General features: G+C 36.3%; 2 protein-coding genes across 2 annotated transcripts in view; both read right to left on the reverse strand.

Annotated features, from left to right (window-relative positions):
* The window catches only part of LOC149796872 (uncharacterized), a 184,677-nt gene extending 176,211 nt beyond the window's left edge, over positions 1-8,466 (reverse strand). Inside the window, exon 1 of the mRNA XM_089961520.1 lies at positions 8,370-8,466. The gene's annotated coding sequence lies outside the window, so the exon portion shown is untranslated. The remainder of the gene's footprint in view (positions 1-8,369) is intronic.
* A 2,277-nt stretch (positions 8,467-10,743) lies between these two features.
* On the reverse strand, positions 10,744-13,710 carry LOC149796873 (vertnin-like). The gene is made up of 2 exons (XM_089960293.1): positions 13,660-13,710; positions 10,744-12,717 (listed from the first exon to the last, which is right to left on the reverse strand). The coding sequence occupies exon 2, from the start codon at positions 12,696-12,698 to the stop codon at positions 11,613-11,615; it is 1,086 nt and encodes a 361-aa protein (XP_089816419.1). The 5' UTR covers positions 12,699-12,717; positions 13,660-13,710; the 3' UTR covers positions 10,744-11,612.
* Between the last annotated feature and the right edge of the window lie 6,507 nt (positions 13,711-20,217).

Genomic DNA, 20,217 nt, shown 5'->3' on the forward strand with positions numbered 1-20,217 from the left:
ATGACAAGAAAACCCGTAACACACAAAATCCAAAGTGGACCAGCTATCACTTGTTCATTCCCCCAGGCTATTATTTTAGTGGTCAACATTTGGTCAGCACCATAGCCACCAGGTTTAATGGTGTGTTTCTGAAAGCTTTGGAAAGTGTCAAAAAAAGTGTCACCCTGGAGTACCACAAAACAGCTCGTCGCTTCCTGATAAAATTTCCTGAGGGGCCCAAAATCATGTCTTTCTTATTTTGTCCTGAATTGTTTGACATGTTGGGCGGGGACATGGAGATGAAGAAGAAAGTAGAACAACAAAAAGGCGAATTACTAGTCATTTCTGACAACGATACTTTTGCCAAGTATTTTCGTACCCCGGTAGAACTGAACCAAGGACTGAATTTGATGTTCGTGTACTCCGATGTGGTGGAATACAACGTGGTGGGACACACCTCCGTACCGTTACTGCGTGTCATTCCTTTCAAAGTGGATTCTGCCGCAAACGCTGACGAGGAAGGTGGAAACACTTACCACGTCCACCGCGAATTTGTCCATCCTCACTATTTGCCGGTCAGCAAGTCGTATTTGGACACGGTCAACATTACTATAAAAGGAGATCTGGGACAAGATATTCCATTCACCAAAGGAAAAGTCACGGTGAAACTCCATTTTCGAAAACGGTTCTCTCACGATTCGTAAGTAAGTCATGTATCCAGTGTACCGAGGGGTGGCTCGACAGCGAGGACACGGTTTAGGAGACATGTTAAAATCGGCCTTTCGTTCGGTGGCCCCGGTGTTGAAACCGATGGTGACACGCGGATTGCACGCCTTGAAAGATGCGGCACTGACGCAAGGCAAAGAATTTCTCCAAAATGTCATCATCGACAAACAAAACCCTAAAGAAGCCTTCATGAGGGCAGGCAAAAATGTCCTGCTGCAAACGGGTAAAGACATTTTAGGCCGACGAGACACACCTATAAATGCCCTGCACGCTACCGAGTCAGGCATTCAGCAAGGACAAGGCAGAAAGAGACGACGAAGAAAACACCCTTTCACCAGACTTCAAGCAAGAAAGGCCAAGAAAAGAAGAACCGTTCGAGACTTAGACGTTTTCGATTATTGAGACACAGAACAAAAAAATGATGCACCGAGAGTCTTGCGCTTGTTCCAAGACGGAACTGGATCTGTTTGCCATGCCCCCCACCATGATGACGATGCAAGAATCTCAGTGGGTGGAATTTCACCCCGTCTCCTCACTGACCGATTCCGCTCCCATCGAGTTTGAAATCAAAGGACAGCCCGAAGATTACATCGATCTGAATAGCAGTTACTTGTACCTGAAAGTCAAAGTTGTAGATAAGGCTAGAAGTGCTATAGACACTGAAGCAGTAGCTCCCGTCAACAATTTCATGCATTCCTTGTTCAGTGGAGTGGACTTGTACTTGAATAACAAACTGGTCAGCAGCAGCATGGATACTTACCCTTATCGTGCCTACCTGGAAAATCTCTTGACGTACGGAATAGATGCCAAGAACACTCATCTCAATTCCTGTGTAGTATGGGAAGCTGACGATGAAAATCAGTTTGAATTATTAGAAATTGATACAGGCAAAGAACACAATGCGGGATTTGTAGAACGAAGAGACAGAATCAAAGATGGACAGAGTTTAGAACTGATGGATCGTTTACATTTGGACATGTGGTTGCAAGAGAAATATTTGCTAAACGGAGTGAATGTTCGCCTGAGACTGAATCGGAGCAGTACCGCTTTCCATTTGATGGCTGATAGTGACGGTTACAAAACCAAAATCCAAGAAGCCAAACTCTACGTACGCCGCGTGGAAGTGTTACCCAAAGTAGGTAACGACATCAGTCAAACGTTGAGCAGAACGACCGCCAAGTATCCCATCCGACGTGTGGAAGTGAAAACCTTCACCATTCCCGTTGGACATCATTCCATGATCGAAGATCATCTGTTTCAAGGACAGCTACCCAAGCGTTTGATCCTTGGTATGGTCGAGAATACAGCCTTCAACGGAGCTATCACTAAAAATCCTTTCCACTTTCAACACTTCAAGGTGAAGAAAGTCGAAGTCAGTCGGGATGGCAAGACTTTGTGTACCAGACCTTTCGAACCTGACTTTACCAACAAAAATTACTTGAGATCGTACTTGTCCCTGTACGAAGCCACCGGACAGTTAGGAACCAACACCAGTCACGGCATTACGTACGAGGATTATGCAGGAGGTTATGCTTTGTGGGCTTTCGATTTCACTCCAGACCAAGGCAGCGACGAGGGACATTTCCACCCTATAAAATCCGGCCAAATTCGTGTGGAACTTCAGTTTGCAGATAAACTGATAGAGACAGTGAACGTCATCCTGTATGCAGAATTCGATAATACCATAGAAATCAACAGTTTGAGAGAAGTCATTCTAGATTACTAGAAACCATGGAAGACTGTTATCCCTCTTTACCTAGTGGAGAAACTTTGGAGATGGAATGTAATGAGACCGTGGAAGGAGAAGAATCTCAAGACAAAGACGAAGAAGTTTTGATGAAGTCGAGATGGCCAGAACAAGAAGCCCATTTAGTCTCCTGTTTTGCCAAACACTTGGTCGACAAAATGACGGAATTGATCAAGAAAAATTGTTATGGATGTCAAAACGATCATCCCAGTCAAATTCAACACGATAAATGCCTGATGTTGAGTCAAGAAGAAAAATTGGACGAGTATCTGGACGAAGCTTGGAGTCTCATCTCGAACAAAGACGTGTTGCACCAGTGGTATAAAGACTTGCCTGAACATTCTTGTCCACCATTAACCACTCAAGAGATCCATCGTATCGAAGCTCTCCTGAATCAGAGTGAGGAAACAGAACGAATAACCGTTTATTCGTCAGACATTTTCAAGCAAAAAGTCAGGATCGAATTGACGACTTATTATTACCTGTGAAGAAGAAAACAAACAACACAAAACAATGGATACCTGGGAACTTTATTACCTTTTGAACCACAGTTCGTATACGGCTTCTTGGAATCCTGTCGTCTGTGCTAAAGATGAACTCCCTCATCGCAAACCTAAAAACCATCAAGCTTACGTGATCAACACGGACGAGAGTCATCTCCCAGGAACCCACTGGGTAGCCGTCTACTTTCCTCAAGAAGGATGTGTGGAATATTTCGATTCGTATGGATTACCCCCTTTGGAAGACGATATCATCGACTTTATGAAAAGAAATGCTCAAACCACCCGATTCAATAATGTGAAATTACAAGGCACAGATTCCTTGGTGTGTGGACAGTACTGTGTGTATTTTCTGCATCATCGCAGCCTGGGCTATTCCTTAGAACATTTAGTGACTCATTTCGATCCTCGTTCTTCTGCTAGAAACGATGTGAAAGTAGATCGATGGTTTTGTGACCATTATGCTTATCTTTTGTCTCAAGCTAGGAAACGTAGTGTCTATCAATGGCCTAATGATTTCCAACAGTGGAAATCACGATTTCATTCACAACGTTGTCAGCCTTGCTTAAAGTAGACTGTCAATTGAGAAAAATGCTGTGTTTTGAAAAAAATTGTTTGATGTTATAGTATTGGGTTATTGTTAAAAATGTTAGAGTTGTTGTTTAGTGTTAAGTGATTTTTGAATAAAAAATGTTGTGTTTTGAAAAAATGTCTTTGTCTTTTGTTTAGCTAGAAGAATGTTGGATTGATGCTCTTTCATTTCTTACTATCCCTCTCATGAACGTTGCGGCTCGAAAACCGTGTGGGGGATGTTTTCCTTCACGTCCGCGCTTTCACTTTAAGAACCGGGTTGTTCCCAGTCTAGCCATCCATTGTCGACTCATCCTCCTAAGAAGATGTGCTCCAAACTAGCTAAGCTCAACGAAGCCTACGTGAATCTGCATAGGGTCAGACACAGTCTGATACCGAAACCAGAAGAAATAGAGAATGTGAGAATGTTAAAAATCACTGAAGACCTGATAGAAGAGCTCTTCAGAGAAGAAATGAACAGGGAGAAAGAAGAATGGACAGAGAAGTACAGACTTCAGAGACAGCAGCAACAGCAGCAACAGCAGCAACAACAGCAACAGCAGCAGCAACCTGAAGCTGACAGAGGCTTTGTCGATTGTCGTATCGACACCAAAGAATTCTTCTTCTCGTTCCGAAGAAGCAGACCTATCGCCAGAAAGTCTATCCTCAGAGGACATCGCATTCTTAGAAACTAAAAGAATGCCATAGCAAAAAAAACAGCCCTTTTCAGGGCTACCCAATACTCTAGAAAAGAAATAACGATCAATTTGCCAATGTGAGTAGTGTGAAAATAAACACTAACTCTTTCTTAAAAATTTTGAGGGTATGTGTTGGTGTGTTTGTGTTAGTAAGTGATAAAGTAGGTTGGTGTGGATAGTAGATTAAAATGATGTTAGTTATTTTGGGCTGTTTGAGGTGTATATTTGGGGTTAGATTGGATTGCTTTGCGTATGTGGATAGTCCATTGAAGTGATGGGTAGAATAAAAAAGTGAGCGAGTGTTTCTTTTAGGTCGGCGCGTTGTTGTTGTTGTTTTAGGTCATGATCTAGGTAAGATGAATTTTATGTTTTTAGGGGATGTTTTCCTTCACGTTCGCGCTTTCAGTATAAATTGAAACTCGTTCGGCAGTCCAGCTACCCTTGTTGATTGATCAACACCAAAAAATGAACACGAAACTTGAGAAACTGTTGGAGCTTCATGTGCATCTGGAATATGCCAGGCGCATATTAAATGAACTGGCCGCGGAAGCCATTGTCGAGGAGGGAAGGATAAGAGAGGAGGAAAGAAGAAACAAAGAAGAGGAGGAGAGAAGATATAAAGAAGAAGAAGAAAGAAGATATAAAGAGGAAAGAAGAAACAAAGAAGAGGAGGAGGAAAAGGAGAGAAGAAAAAATTTCAAAATCCCGGAGAGCGAAAATTGGGATTCTGAAGCAACATATCCTGCCTCTGCTCTCTCCCCCCAAAAGGTAAAAAGTAACTGGGGGATAAGATGCGTATGTGGCGCCAGGCCTGGAAGGTGCCACCATTAACCAGGTGTCCATGAAGTTCCAAACAAAAACAGCCCTTTTCAGGGCTACCCAATACTCTAGAAAAGAAATAACTATTAATTTGCCAATGTGTGTAGGTAGAGTAGTGTGAAAATAAACACTAACTCTTATTTTGGATAGTGTGAGGGTATGAGTTAGTGTGTTTGTGTTTGTAAGAGCTCAGGTATGTTAGTGTGAATAGTAGATTATGGGTTTCTTAGCGTATGTGAAGAGTATAGTTAGGGTTTTATTATATGAAATGAGAAAGTAGGGGATGTTTTCCTTCACGTTCGCGCGATGTTGGGTCATCATCTAGGTAAGATCCATTTTATGTTTTAGGGGGATGTTTTCCTTCACGTTCGCGCTTTTCGTATAAGAACCCACAGTGCTCGTGGTTCAAACCATTCTGCAAAGAATACAAAGAAGATGGCTTCTAACCAAATGGACAAAATGGAAAAATTGCAAAACGTCCTCGACAATTTAGGAATGATAGAGCAAATGTTGGTTAACCTAAACGAGGATCACTATTCATATAGTCCCCATCGAGTGAAGATGGAGATAAACAATTTACGAAAAATGAAGGTAATCATCAGTGATCTGTTGAAAGAAATAAAGGAGGAGAAGGAGGATGAAGAGGAAAAGATAAGAATAAGAACATGGAACGAAAAAATTGAAAAAGAAGAGGAAAATGAGAAGAGGAAGAAAGAAGAGGAGGAGGAAGAGAAGAAAGAAGAGAAGGAGAAAAAAAAGAAGAGAAAGAGTGTTGGAAATAAAATAAGAAGTTGGTGGAGGAAAAGAAGAAATTAGAAGAAGAAGAAGAAAACCCAAAGGCCCTTTTCAGGGCCAGCCATATTTCTCGAAAAGAGATAGTCTTTGAATTGCCTACCCCTTTTTTAAAAAAAATTTTTTTTAAAAAAAATTTTAAAAAAAATCCCATGTTCAATTTCCCTTGTCGCTAGAGTGACCCAGGGTTTTTTCCCATGTTAATTCCCCTTGTCGCTAGAGTGACCCACGATTTTTCTCCATGTTAAATTTCCATTGTCGCTAGAGTGACCCAGGGGTCTCTGTAATGCTAATTCCCATTGTCGCTAGGGTGACCCCTTTCACTACTCACACTTGTCGAAGCTTAATGTAAAATAACAGTAAAACACATGAAATACAGCATCTCTCTCTCTCTCTCTCTCACACACACACATAAACACGCGCGCACACGGGGGTGCTTTCGCAGTTTCTCATTGTAAACTTAACCCCACTCGAGCCTGAAATGATGAGAGTACTGGATTGTTACACTTTAAACAGACCTTGTACTTCTTTAACTGACATACTTGTGAATAATAAAATGAAAAGGTCGGTCACGACACAGCTGGAAATATGTGATTTAATGATCTTTCTTTATTGATAACACTATTTTTACGTTACTTCTGCCATCTTGAATTTCTCCACCGATATCAGCCATTCAAGGTTGGGTGCCTGGACTCGTGCGCGGGGCATCATGGGAGGCCAGGGTACCAGGCTAGCCAGCGATAAAATTTTCTAGTTTCGAATGAATATGCATAAACCTGCTTAGGGGGCAGGGGCCAGTTTTTATGTAAAAATTTAATGCCGCAATCAGCGACCTAGCATAAAAATACAAATGTAAAAAATAATCAAATATACAAGTGAGGTCAAAAAGGTCCATACTTTTGGAAACCTATATTGAACCAAAGCATAAGAATATTGTCAACTTGACCAGAGAAGTCAATGGCACTTCATAGCAGAAGAAGTTTATATACCCCAGACCCAAATTTATAACTGCAACTTTCGTGTCCAAAGGTCATTTTTGACACCATGTGATGCTCACAGTGCAAACACAATCCCTTTTCCTAGATGACAATTCTGCAAAACAGTGCATACTAAACAGGCTGATGCAATTGAAAATAGTTGTCATCCAAGCCGTTTTTGAGATATTCTACTTGCCCAAAGCCCATTTGTTTACTGCTATGGGAGGCTAGCTCTTCTAGCCGACTATTGGTATTTCAGTATCAACATACTGCAGAGTAATTATGGAAGGTGTGCATACCTGACATCAATTTTAAAAACAACACACGCCCAGAACACCCAGTTCACAAATATATCCATATCTTTAAATAGTAAACAATAATAGCTGAAAAAGTCACACCATAGCCCATAGCCTTAAGTTACAAAATTTGCCTGGGGCCAATTTACGAAACTGGACCCTGCCACATTAGCTAATTAATTATCGCGAGCCTGAGTAAAATTTGATCGGAAAGTTGACCAGTATGACATGTCGTGCTCGCTGAATGCGCCAATTAGTTTTATTTTCTAAAACACAGTAACTTTCCTATCGATAATGCCATGGCACTTTCGTTCACATGTCTGTTTCATTGCGTTGTTGATGACACATTTTGTTTTTATTCAGATCAACGAGAAACGAAGAAATCTTGTCGCTACAGAAATGGATGGAAATGAAGCATAGCAGATTTTCGTTGTGGCTTGCAACGATGCTCATGGAACATTTGGCATATTTTCTACAGCAATGAGTCAACTTAGCATTTTGATTATCTCCACAATGGATACAGAACAAAAGAAATTTTAAAGTAATATAATTAAAACGTACTATAATTTTTATATTGAAACTGAACCCAAAGTGACGAGTCGACATTACATTTTGAAAATGTTAGTGAAATACCACAAGCTAAACAGAAAGAAGTAATGGGCGAAAAATAATATTGTATCGAATGCTGAGAGAGAGAGAGAGAGAGAGAGAGAGAGACGGTCTAATCAGAAGATGAAAACAATGAGCATCTAACGTGCATTCCGGATTTCTTATGTTGCAACTTGAGTTTCGTTGCCAAAACATGTCCCTTCATCTTCTTAACCAAACGAAAAATATTTTATTAAATTCTCTGTCGTCTTATTCTTAACCCTATGGAGTTTTAAATCTTGTAATTACTCTGTTTTGTATTCATTAGATAATTCTCACAGCTATAATTTCCTTTTACTTTTTGAGCATTTTTTTTGCATTTTCCGTAAAATAAATCGAAACTTTTTTTTCGGGCTGTGCCTTTTCCTAACACCGTATATAATTTGCATGTTCCTGTCATATTCTTGAAATATAACTAGTAAACAGGATCATCCAGTCAAGATCCACACATTTATTTATCGAGAGATTCATCTGGCAATTAATCAATCAGGGGGTCGATTCGATCGTTAGTAAGTCGGGCAGCCAACCAAGCAATCAATTGATTAGCATCCGCCACACAAACACAAATGCATGTATATTTTGCTTCAGAGAGAGAGAGAGAGAGAGAGATTGCTTACCGAATGTTACTGGCATTAACATCAATGTACTTTTCAACAATCAACGTTTCCAATTATTTCCGCAAAATTTAGGATTGCATACGTGGAGGTTTCAAAGTCCCCTTGGATGAGTAACTGTGGGTCAACCTATGTCTACTTGATCATTTATTTGTACTTCAGTGATATTTGCTGGATTATAAAGCCGGGACTTTGACCAGTATGCTGTCCGTTAAACCTCCTGCATGATCTCGTATCACCATCAAGTATGCTAATAACCCTTAGCGTGCCCTAAATGTAACGGTATAGCGATAGGCTTATACACGTGTTCACACAAGACTTTAGCCACCTTAAACCAACGTGGATGGAAGAGTCAATTAATATGTATACTAGGAAGATGGATTCAGTGTGCTTGTCGAATCTAGTCGATATCAGTACCATGCAACGACCATACAAAGCAGCGAGTTTAAGCGGCATAGTCATGTTTCAGTAGCCAAAAGGTCACCATTCAAAGTCGGACAAGGCGAATGCAATTAAGAATTATATTATATATTTATCGTCCTAATCTTGCTCGGTCTTGTTTTGAAACCGAATCCCGAATACAATCGTAATATACAAGAGAGTATATATACTACGGCGGCTGATTTGTGTCGTGTCGCCAAGGCGAGCAAGCGCCCAAAATAACGCGAAAAAGCGATAAAGTGAAACTGTACGAAAGCGACAAAATCGCGCACCAAAGCTAGAAAATGGTGTGCCGATTATGAAGCAATAAGGCGACATAAATGTTCGCTTTGTAACCATGTTGTATCGTTTCATGGACCTTACTATGTCGCACTCGCGTGTTGTCGCTTTGTGGCCTTATGGTGTTTATGTGTTGTCGCTTTGTGGCCTTGTCGTGTTTATGTGTTGTCGCTTTATCGCTTTCTTGTACACTTATTATCGTTCATTGCCGCCATTGGTTGCAGCGGACCAGAGTAAAACCTTGCTGGCATAAGTAAAATTTGTTAAATATATTGATACAGGTAAAACAAATAAAATAAAAACATAATTATATCATTAAAAAATAATTGTAGTATTGAAAATCATTAGTCACCGTTTCCTCTCTGTTCGTGCCAACAATGAGGAGAAAGGAGTCACGGCAACGATAATTGCACATTGCGACGACACATTACATACTTTCAGTATTCCAACCAGAAGTGAAAAAACGAGAAAATGCCCAAAAAGTCAAACCAACAATACGACAAAAATGCTAACACGAGAACGCGACAAAGCACCAACGAGTCGTTTTTAGAGCGAAAACACGACAAACTTAATTATACCATTTTTGCCCTCATTCTGTTGCTTTGGTTCGCCTTTCTTTTTCGCTTCGTGGATTTGATGCCTGTCTAGAGATTTTCTACTTTCGCTTTGTGGAGTTGATTTCTATCTAGCGATTTTCTATTTTTGCTTGTGGATTTGATTTCTATCTAGCGATTTTCTATTTTCGCTTTGTGGATCTGATGCATATCAAGCGAGTTTCTATTTTTGCTTTCTTGCATTGTCTTGATATGGTGCGAATGAACCACCATATGGTAAACTGAAATGTACACGTTTGATTGGCATAAATAGTGACTGAAAAGAAGCCAATAAATTTGAACCCTGTTGCTTGATTTCTATTTTCCAAATCGTCCAGTCAGCAAATCTCTAAAACATTCTTGAGTATTCATCTTTGAACGAACTACAGTCAGTTGTACAGAAGAAGAAAGAAAAAGAAAATGATATTCTATAATAAAGAAATTGACTGACATACTATATTTTTACCTACTCGATCTATGCACAGTCCTTTCATACACAGAATTCTATTTAAAGACCAAAAATACTAAAGCGTTTTATGGTGTCATTACGCGGATATAAATTTTGCGATTGTACTAATAAGCAGCAACGCTTTGTATAACGTCTTTAAACATGAATGATTGAGTTAGTAGCAAGTTAGTAGCAAGTTTCACGAGCGTTTGTTGATTGTAATGACGTTTCTAATTGCTAGAAAGAGATAAGTGTTTGGTTGTTTGTTTTTTTTTTTTTGTTTTTTTGGGGGGTTTTTTTTGTTTCTATGCAGACAGACAAATGGAGTGATATACATAGTCGGCATTACTTTAAGAGCTTGAACCAGGAATTCAACGATGGTTTAGGATTGATATCAGTGTTGTCTTATCATTTTAGTATAACTGAAGACATATGAAGTTTACGGACTTTCATGCTTGTTTTCAAACACTTTTCTTTCTCTCATGAATGGTAAAACCGAGCTATTCACCAGATGGCGTAGAAGTGGCTGGTGTTGGCCTCACGAAGAATTTGGGTCATTCTCAAAAAAGGTCAAAATCTTATTCCTGATTTTTTTGGATAATGAAACCATACAAAGTTCATCAATGTAAGCTTTATTTCATCACTTAACCATTAAAATGTGTAAAACAAACAATGAACACCAACTTTGAATTCAAACAAAATATTAAAATTGAAAATATAGCTCCTTGCTACTAGTAAATGTCCCTTGTGTTACAAATGCAATATAAGAATTATTTCTCCGAATTATCTTTAATATTAACGATGTAATCAGCTTAACATCTGTGATATATGAAAATTACTCAACTAATTCAAGATTTTTTTTTCTTATCTGTTTTTATCTTTTTTTTCTTAGATTTATAAAATGACCTAGTAAAAAGGTAAAATCTAACTCACATATTTTTGATTATAATTCCAAAAGAATTTACTTATTTCTTATTTTTATCCTATATGTTAACAAGTGTCATCAAAATGGTTCTAATGTCGAATCTTGAACAACTGGAATGGCAAAGTAATTTTTAACTGGTTAATATTTGACATGTAACACAAGGGACAATAATGTAACATAAATGACTCAAATGGTAACACAAGTGATATTCAAACATTACACAAATGTAACATCTATTTTTTTTCAAGAATATTCATTGTTATTGTTTGATGTAAATCATAAAGTCCAAAATATTCATCTATGATTGAATGAACACAGTTTACTGGTCCTTGATTTTTGATTTACTGATTTTGGTAACACAAGGGAATAAAAAGTAACACAAAGGACAGTTTTGTACTTCTCTCCTCCGTTATAAAAATATTTGTTGGATGTTGTGAAGATTAAACCTCAACATATTCGATTATTAATTGAAAAAGAAATTTCTAATGAAGTCACTTTCAATTCGTCGTGTATAGATGGTAAAATTGAGGAAAATTCACAATACAAATTAAATAATCATGTCATTTTTTCAATTTTTGTAAAGCTAAGGCCCACAGTTCACTATCAACACAGTACTTTTGTCCAACAAGCTTGGGGTCGGGAATAGTTCCAATAACATTCTCCATATCATACCAACACTCATCTCTAACAGCAAGCGGCCAATAAAAGGAGGAATTCTCCAAACTTCTTCCAACCCTGTGCATACAGCTGACATATACTTCAACTTCATCACAGTCTGTTACTATTCCAGGATATGGTTTATTGTCATAACTCACTAATACAAACTTTCCCAATAAATCTTGAGGACTTAAATCAGAAATATCAAAATGACTCCTGATGTTCTCGGTGCTTTCATTGAGTTCAGACTTACTTTCAATGTTCTCTGATTCATGATGATTTGTTTCTGAATCGTTAGCTTTTGTCTCTTGTTTGTCCTCTGTTTCTGGCATAACGTTCTGAATTTCAATATCTTTCACTGATTCATCTAGAGAAATCTTTGTATTTGGTCGATCCATCGGCAACATTGTGACAAAATGATTAGGAATCCAATTATGTTTTGACATGTCTTGTCTTGTTGTTGTCCACATTATGTAGCTCGTTTGAGTAGATCTTTCTTCCCTTGGTTTAACCAATCGGTGTAGATCCTTTCTTACATTTGGGTTTCCTAATAAAGGATAGACGGAAAATATTCTGCGACAAAGAACACTCGATAGTGCAAATATTTGCCATATACCCATATAGGATTTGTTCTTGCAGATTTTCATGATTTCCTTTTCATAGATCCGTTCGATTTGTCCATCAGAGAGTGCTTCATCTGAATATTCGTCAGAATAGAAGGCATATGTTTTTGCAAGAGAATCATTCATTGGATCGTCAGTTCCTCGTTCTAAGAATGTCTGGTTCAAATATGATTCCTTGTGGATACAAGATTCAATTATTATTCTAACTCGCATTTCTTCCCCCATATCTTCATTTCCAGAAGCAATCACACTTCCTGAATAAGGTAAACAATTGCCGTCAGCAGTTATCATAACCTCTCTTCTTAACGGATCGGCATCTCTTTTTAGTCGATAACGACGTTGTTTTTCTGCATTTGTTAAGACCATTATGATTCTACTTTACATTCTGAAAAATAAAAGAAACCAATGGTTCATTATCATCAAATAAAAGTATATAAAAGCTTTTTTGTCCATTCCCTTATTTTTAGATTTTTGGGTTAAACAAGAGAATCACATAAAAAGATAAAAAGGCATAAAAAGTTTCGTTTTTATTCTTTGTGGTTATATTAATGGTAGCAACAACATAAGACAGTAATGAGTATGTTAACGAATGACAAAATAACTTTACGATGGACAACCATCAATTATATATTGTTTTTTCCACTGCTGTTTTGTAGTGCTATCAAATAATTAAGTTTGGTTTTTTTTAGTCACTTGTGTTACTAAGGATGTGGTTAATAATATTTATTTCTACTGAAAAGTAAACTCATTTTATGCAAGTATTTCGATGTTATATTCTAATATTTTCTGTTATTTTTGCTATAAAGAATGATGTAACCTATCCTAAATTTATTCCTTGTACAAAATGTATGCTTGAACTTTTGAAAAAAAAATATATAGTTTATGTCCCTTGTGTTACCGTATTTGTCACTTGTGTTACTAAATTCTATTTGACAGTTTTGGTTCATTTAAATTTGTGATCCAGTGGTTTATCATTGAATGCAAACAGGTAAATAAGCGTTTACTTATGATCAAATCATAATTTTATTATTCATAAAATGCTATGCCGTGAAAGACAATAATTTTGTCACTATTGTTATTAAATCAGTCCCTTGTGTTACATTTTTTACAGTAACACAAGGGACAGTAACACAAGGGACATATTTACCTGTGTTTCTCATTTATTTCACAATATATGCTCCCTAGCAGAATGATTCAACAATATTTTTAACCATGGTGTGATATACAAATGCTACACACAAATTTATTATAAAATAAATATATTTACTGCTTATATATGGAGTAACAATGTGGACAGAAATAAAAGTTACGGCATTACCATACATACCTTTAATCTTAATAAAAACGTCCTTGCTGCATCATATCGTCTGCTCCATTAGGTGGCGCTCTACAGTTTCGTATTTTGCATAGGGTTAGAATTTTAAGGAAAAAGAATTTCCCATGATTTCTTCACTGGTTATACAGGCTATATAATAAAGACTTCGCATATCTTAGGTGCTGTTAAAAGAACTTTTAATTCCCTTTATTTTGATATATGATTGATGGGTGTACTATGTGTTCTAGAGTATACAGCTTGGGCTCACTTAAGATGTGCTCGTCTAAAAAAACTGCTAGCTCCGCATGGTCATTTTCACTTCCTGGACTTCAGAGGTAAATTGTAGAAAAAAGAGCCGATAACTTTTTTTACTTTTCAGATATTTTGTACTTGGTTCATTGCACTTTCAGTAAATGCTATTGTCTACTTCAGCAAAATTCGTTTTCCCTATTTTAATAATTGCTAAAGTTAGTGTACTTTTGATTAATTCTGGTTAATTTATCAAGCACAGGGGAGCATCCATTTTGTTCTCCCGTGTGTTTAGATCATGTACAATTTCCACAAGTACAGTATCCAAAGAAATGTCAGCCACATTACATAAAAGTAACATAGAGGTATGCCAACATTATCTCCATTGTGCATCTTACAAATGCAAACAACTTCACCTTACCTACGTCACTCTCTCAAAAGTTCAAACTAATTGGTGAGCGCCACCTTACCAATAATTCCAAAGAGGAAGTTCTACTTGAGGGAGAAACTATTTATGAAATTATTCCATAAGAAAGACAACTCTTACTCAGATAATGATATATTGAGTAACACAAGGGACACGGCGAAATGCACTTTGAATTTATTGGAAATTCCTATAAGTTTCACAATCTTTTGGTGTAAATAAGACTGATATTTATGAAGAAACAATGTGATACAATAATAACCTGAAGGTTTAGGGAAAAAACTTTAATATATGTGATATAAATTAACACAAATTGATTGTGTTACGGCGAAATCACATCAAGATTTTACAAAATTCAATGAACCAAGGGGCAAACGCTGAAAAATTCAGACAAGGAATGAACCATTTTCTATTAAAATTTATTTTTGTAATAACTTAAATTGACATTGCAAGCTAAAAAGGGTGGAATTAAATCAAAATTGGTTTAAATATACCAGAAATCACACAATTATCAATATTTTTTGAGAATGACCCATTTGTGCCACGCGTTTAATAGCGGTGACATCAGTGTAGTATCAAGCATAAAGAGCTGATGATAATAATAATAATAATAATTTATTCTGAGGATAAAACATCACAACCAAAATATCTTACATGCAGTCTACAAATAATATAATATTAAAACTATAAATGAAACGCAAATGTACAAATAAAACTATTACTTACTACAGTGTCCGACATTTTTTTATCTTGTAAACATTTTGACTCTTCCAGAATGGAAGTTTTCATTAGGTAATAGGGTTTTATTTTTCTTAGAAAATGCTAATTGTGATCTGAGGTCAAGTTGAGGACGATCAAATCTTTGTTATCTAGAAATTATTCATTCACGCTGTAAGATCTGAGTAGAATCAGTTGCATTATTGTTGTGTTCAGTATTTCATTTGGGCTAGAATTTATTTATTCAAGTTATTTAATTCAAGTTATTCTTCTCTGGAAATACAAAGTACTCAGAAACTACATTCTTAGAAATAGAAACTTGGATTTATAGTGAAATTTAAATAAGGATATATTGTTGGATTGTATTATTGTCGTCCAACAAAAGACTATTGGCACATCACCACAACATGGGCCACCAAAGCCAAATCAGCACTTTCATCGTTGGATTTATTTTGGAATACAATTCAAGTTTATTCAAAACTTTAATCATTAGGATTTGTGTGAGAAATTTAGGGCTATTTGGAATTTATTTTGCAATATCATAAGTTCTTTTTATATTTTCCATTTTATATTCTAGGGAAATAAATTATCTATTGAATTTTACAAAGCGTGTTGCTTCTCACTCTTTCTATTACTTATATGACGATCATAGAGTCGTAATTTTATATATATATATATATATATATATATATATATATATATATATATATATATATATATATATATATATATATATATATATATATATATATATATATAACGAGGATAATACATTTGATCATAAAATACCTATCTGCCATGTGGTCCTCAGTTTCTGTTAACGTGTTACATTATAAAGTAAAATAGAAAAAAGAAAATTTCACTTTTATACACTAAAGTATCATTGCATACGTACTCACATATATTTACAATGAATTAATATGTGTAACTCGTCTGGCTAACAGATACATATATGAACAATATACGGTACAAGGGCAAAATTGTAGCGCACACAATGGTATGCATAAAAATGTCACCGGACAAACTTTTATGGAAAAAATGGTGTGGACATTATGACATAGCAAATGACATTACAGAAGCTGTGTAGACAAAACTAAATTGTAAACTGATTGAGTTTAAACGAAACGAACTGTTTAAAATTAATCTACTTGGAGTCTAGATGAATTGCTAGTAACAAAAATTTAAAAATATTGTATAAACTTATTGTCACCAGTTACATGGATGTTTTGCGTTAAATAAATCTTGGAAAGCTTTTATAGTGAAATATACTTATTCCCCAACCTGGGCTATATCTCTCCTAAACGAGCATAGGTACCCGAGTTGCTTGAGTGCGCATTTTAATTACACTAATTTATTGTATCTGACCAACAGAATAATTGGTTAAAGATATAACCGGGAGAAAGAACTTTTAAAGGCTTAATTCATGATTCCTTTAAAATAAAGAATACATTTTTGTGTAGGCAGCCATTGTAGACTTTTAAACAGAACATTCGAGGAAGTCATAATAGGACGTTTCAGAACTATTCGGGCGGCCCTTGTCAGGAGTTTGCCTATTCTGGATAGATTATAATTGGATGTGTTTCCTCAAATGGTACAGCCGTAGTTTATCAGTGGTAGTATATATATATATATATATATATATATATATATATATATATATATATATATATATATATATATATATACTACCACTGATAAACTACACACACACACACACACACACATATATATACATATATATATATATATATATATATATATATATATATATATATATCCCGAAAAATTAAGTTCAAGTGACTGGGGAGGCAGAAATTTCGACAGTAATTTTGATCGATTTTAGAGTCGTCAGTCAAAAAGATCTGTTTTAGAGTGCAGTAAAAACAAGGCTAAGCCATTGTTGATTATTAGTAGAAAAGAAGCCGTAATATTGATCCAGGAAGAACACCACTTAAAATATGACTTGAGTCGGAAGTGATCCCTGCAAACAACCTGAGATCAGTCAGTGTTTAAAAGTCCGCGAAGACGAAAGGCGATGTGGTTTTTACCCCCAGCCTCCCCACCCCGATATTATAGATAAGGTTATAATTTGTGCTGTCCGATAAATTCTCGCTTGTTTAAAGAATGGAAACAATTGCTTATTTCAGATTAAGTGGAAAGATTACTGTAATAATATTTGTATTTATTAACGAAGGAAGGCAACTTAAGTTGATTTTTTGAGTATCCCTAAACTATAAATGACGTCTTGGACAGGGGCTCCAAGTGACCGAGTGGTCAAAAGCGCTCTCCGTTACGGATCACTGCCATCTCACCCCTGTCTGCGTAGGTTCGAGTCTCGGATTGGGCCACTGTTGGTATGTGAGAAAGCTTGCCAGTAGCTTCTCGAGGGTCGGTGGTTCTTTCCGGGGATTTCCCGGGTTCTTCCTCCACCATTAATACTGGCCGCCATGTATAGCCTATCGTGTGCTGAAAAATGGCGATAAACCCTACAACAACAACAACAACAACATCTTGGACACATATGTAAGGGATCTGTAATGATATATATGCCGTGACTTTCGACTCTACAACATCAAAAAGGAATGAACATTCTTGTGATATGTAAGAATGTTCTCAAAGTATTCAAGTAAATGATTTTTTTTAAAGGCATTTAATTGGTTACAATATCTGATGGTTCTGTACATAAATTGCTATCGACATATAATTGTGAAAGAAAGTAATTTAACATTTGAACTTGAATTAAAATTACGAAAATCGTCCTGTGCTTTTCTGCAATCACTGTAATTCTCAGTGAATCACAGACCGTCAATCTTAGGGTTACTGAATACAGTATGCTTGAGATTACGTGCCGAATATTGAGATGAAGAATTACTGTAAGTGAACCCTTTTGTTTAAAAAGGATTTTCGAATTAGACTCGAAGTTTTCTGTTTAAGTCCTGGATTTCTTTTTTTTTCAGTTATATCACGAATATCCAACAAGTAGAATGCTTAGAAATGAAACGGACACACTCTTGCCTTGAACACTTATTGTCCATTCCAACCCGTTAACCTTTGTGACATAATACAAAATTTTTAATGGACATTTTGTGTTGAAAAATGATGTTTTCTGTTTTAAATTGTCTAAATAAATTTTGAAGGGCAGTTGTTCTTTGATTTACAATCTGCAAAAAGAAATCTACTTTTAAATGTTAATGGTTATAGAACTGTGCCAGGACTAAATTTTTTTACGCGTAAACAAGAGCAAATTGTAAACTGGTGGATATATTGATGGTCAGAAAATAGCAGGATCTTTAAAGTGGATGTCATGCCAAGACCATTTTCCTTTAGGGCCAGCTAGATACAATAGCAAGTGTTTTAGTGAGGACACCACGCGTATGATCAGCCATTCAGTAGGAGTAGCGATAACAACTTTTTCAAGATTACCTCTGTGGTGGACATATTGTATGTCCATGTGGAACCATTTTCATTAGGGACTAGATACACATCATAGAAAGCCTTACAGTGAAAAACCCATGTCAATATGTCTAACCATTCAGGACCAGGAATGATGACAAGATTGTCAATACGGCTCCTGTTCTGGCCATATCAGAAGTCAGATTTACACCATTGAACTCAGCTAAACGTCAGTATAGGTCTTTTTGTGAAAACTTCATGTTCAGGAGAAATAGCAATATAAATAGTTTCAAGATGGCGGCTGTGGCGGCCATTTTGGATGTCCAAGTAGCAACGTTTTGATCTATAACCAAGTAGACTTTGGGATAAGGCGTGTGTAAGCCTTTACATCAATCCCCAAATAGTTTAGGAAGAGTAGCAGTTACAAGCGTGTGCGACCAACAGTGCTAAATTTGTATCCTAAACACACAAAAGTATATCAGGAATACCAATCGTTATACTATATGAGCAATTTTTTTTAACAACAATGGTACGTCCCATCCCCCACCCCCATATTTTTATTTTTAATAATTCATACTTTTTATATAAACTATTGCATTATCACGCTGTATAATGGAGAAGTAGTAATAACCTTTGTAATATGTTTCGAATCCAACAGACATATACTTCACTTTGCTGCTAAACTAACATCATTTGATGCTATCTTATAGCTATTTTCAATCAAAGTTTACACAAGTCTCTTCTGAGGTCTGGAATAGCTCAGTCAGTAAAGTCCAACTTGCAGTCAGTGGGTTGCGAGTTCCAACCTAAGTACCGATGTTCTGCATCATCGTGTATTCACCTTAATAGTGCTGTTGTTTTGTGGCAAAATGAGCTGATAACAGCTAACGTTGCTCGTTTTGTAGCAAACTAGCTGTTAACAGCTAACGTTGCTCGTTTTGTAGCAAACTAGCTGATAACAGTTAACGTTGCTCGTTTTGTGGCCAACTAGTTGATAACAGCTCATTTACTCCTTGAAAATGAAATTATTCTTCTTCTTCTTAAAATTATTATTATTATTATTATTATTATTATTATTATTATTATTATTATTAATGATATTATTATTATTATTATTATTATTATTATTATTATTATTATTATTATTATTATTATTGCTATTAGTAATATTAGTAGTAGCAGCATGCATTATCGTTTTCATTGATTTCCCTTCTTCGGTAATGTATCGGATATTTTGCTTTATTTTAAATCTGGCAAAACCATAATTACATTAGAGGTATGTATGTTGATGCATCAGACGAGTCGTTTTTTTTTGAGGGGGGGATAAAAAAAATGCGATAGTTCATATACAAGATAATAGACACTTGCTAACTTCAGTGGTGCGAATAAAGGTTTTATTTTTACAAAAAAAAAAGTGAATTATTGAGCATCGGTAAATCGATGAAGGACCATCCACACATCCATCTATTTGCTGAAAAGCGCTGTAGTTACTCGTAACTGGTATTTTCGTTACGGAAAATTGGTTACTAACAAGAGCTATACCTTGTACTAAAGAGCAAATTGACAACTGGTCTAACTATCGATGCTAACACCAGTAAACACCACTATTATAACTGGTGTCACTATCGACGCAAACACAAGTATTATAACTGGTCTAACTATCGACGCAAACACCAAAAAAACACCAGTATTATAATTGGTCTAACTATCGCCGCTAACACCTGTAAACACCAGTATTACAACTGGTCTAACTATCGACGCAAACACCAGCAAACACCAGTATTATA

Source organism: Sinohyriopsis cumingii, chromosome 6 (assembly GCF_028554795.1).
Source record: "Sinohyriopsis cumingii isolate HCF-2022 chromosome 6, ASM2855479v2, whole genome shotgun sequence".
Lineage (NCBI taxonomy): Eukaryota > Metazoa > Mollusca > Bivalvia > Unionida > Unionidae > Sinohyriopsis > Sinohyriopsis cumingii.

What these genes read in the sequence shown, in the direction of transcription:
- LOC149796873 (XM_089960293.1), bottom strand. Translation starts at nt 12,698, where the DNA reads ATGGTCTTAACAAATGCAGAAAAACAACGTCGTTATCGACTAAAAAGA.